This window comes from Penaeus monodon, chromosome 22, assembly GCF_015228065.2.
Source record: "Penaeus monodon isolate SGIC_2016 chromosome 22, NSTDA_Pmon_1, whole genome shotgun sequence".
NCBI lineage: Eukaryota > Metazoa > Arthropoda > Malacostraca > Decapoda > Penaeidae > Penaeus > Penaeus monodon.
The window spans coordinates 31,800,367-31,801,855 of record NC_051407.1 but is presented as its reverse complement, the minus strand read 5'-3'; the positions used below and the strand labels follow the sequence as shown (position 1 = coordinate 31,801,855).

The window sequence follows — 1,489 nt, the reverse complement described above, 5'->3', positions numbered from 1 at the left end:
TAAATGCAGAACTCACTACAATCAGGCGACATATGGTAAGATAACACAGTATATATAAATATATTGGTATATGTTGATAACAAATCTATGTATACTTTTTCAATTAAACAAGTTTAACGTTCAAAATTCGTACATATAGAAAATTGTGTATATAATGCCTAATTAAAAGTAGAATTCTCACACATTTCCATTTCTTTCAGAAATCCCGAAGCCATGAAACGAATACATCCGACGAAAATGACGCCCAGGCCGACAATGTTAATGTTGGGGATCAAATTAAATTGGCTACGATAATGATGATTTGCTTCCATGCCGAACATAACCTTCCTTTCCTGATAGCTGACCATCTGACAGATCTGTGTAAGGCAATGTTCCCTGACTCCGTCATAGCCCAAGGATTGCACTTGAAAAGAACTAAATCTGGGTACGTGCATCGCTGATGATTTAGTTTTAAAACTAAGAAAATACAAATTTTCAATAATCATTGATGAGTCGACTGATGTCAGCACAACAAAATGCTTAACTGTACTGGTAAAGTTTTTTGATTTGGAAGAAGGTAAATTGAAAACAAGAATGTTGGACTTGATCGACATTTATGGAGATAAAGATAAAAATGTTGGCTCAAGTGGAGAGGCACTCTACCATATGTTGATGAACACCCTTAATTCCCGTGAAATTCCCCTTTACAATTTTATAGGATTTGCTGCAGATGGGGCATCCAACATCATGGGAGAGCATAACTCTTTGTCCAGCAGATTGAGAGCCAATTTGCCTGGACTTTCGGTCTTTAGGTGTATATGCCATTCTATACATCTATGTGCCTCTGAAGCTGCAAAGACCCTCCCAAGGCAGTGTGAGGATTTGATTAGGCACATATACACGTACTTTGCACACAGTGCAAAACGCAAGTATGAATTTAAACAGTTCCAGACATTATTTGAATTAAAACCACATAAAATTCTCCACGCTTCACAGACCCGCTGGCTCTCATTACATCAGGCGGTTGAGAGGGTGTTGGAGCAATGGGAGGCATTGCAGGAGTACTTTAAAAGCATTGTAGAGGAAGAAAAGCTCACATCACTAACTCTCATTATTAGAGATATGAATGACCCTGCAATATTTTTATGTTTACATTTTCTTAATTTTATTCTACCAACATTTACCATTTGAATCTTTTGTTCCAGAGAAAAAGTCCCACAATTTACTCTGTGCATTTTCAAATTCAAAAAACTATATAAGACAACTTTACAGTATTTTTGCAAAGGATATTTAATTGAAAAAGTTTAACTTTTGACCCAAGTAATTGTACTAACCACTCTCCCACAAACCAGGTATATTTAGGTGCAGCTGTTCACAGATTTTTACAAATGGAGAAATATTATAAAAATGTTACTATGGTAGAGTATGTTAAAAAAAGGTGCAGAATTTTATGATAAAAATGTGTGAGGAGGTTAAAAAGAGATTCGATTTGAATGATCCATTATTGTAC

The 1,489-nt window shown here is 35.5% G+C and overlaps 1 protein-coding gene across 1 annotated transcript in view; it reads left to right on the top strand.

Moving 5' to 3' along the window:
* The first annotated feature begins 573 nt into the window (after positions 1-573).
* Positions 574-1,489, top strand: part of LOC119587413 — a 3,201-nt gene continuing 2,285 nt past the window's right edge. Inside the window, exons 1-2 of the mRNA XM_037936151.1 lie at positions 574-1,113; positions 1,332-1,417. Coding sequence (XP_037792079.1) covers positions 574-1,113; positions 1,332-1,417 — 626 coding nt within the window. The remainder of the gene's footprint in view (positions 1,114-1,331; positions 1,418-1,489) is intronic.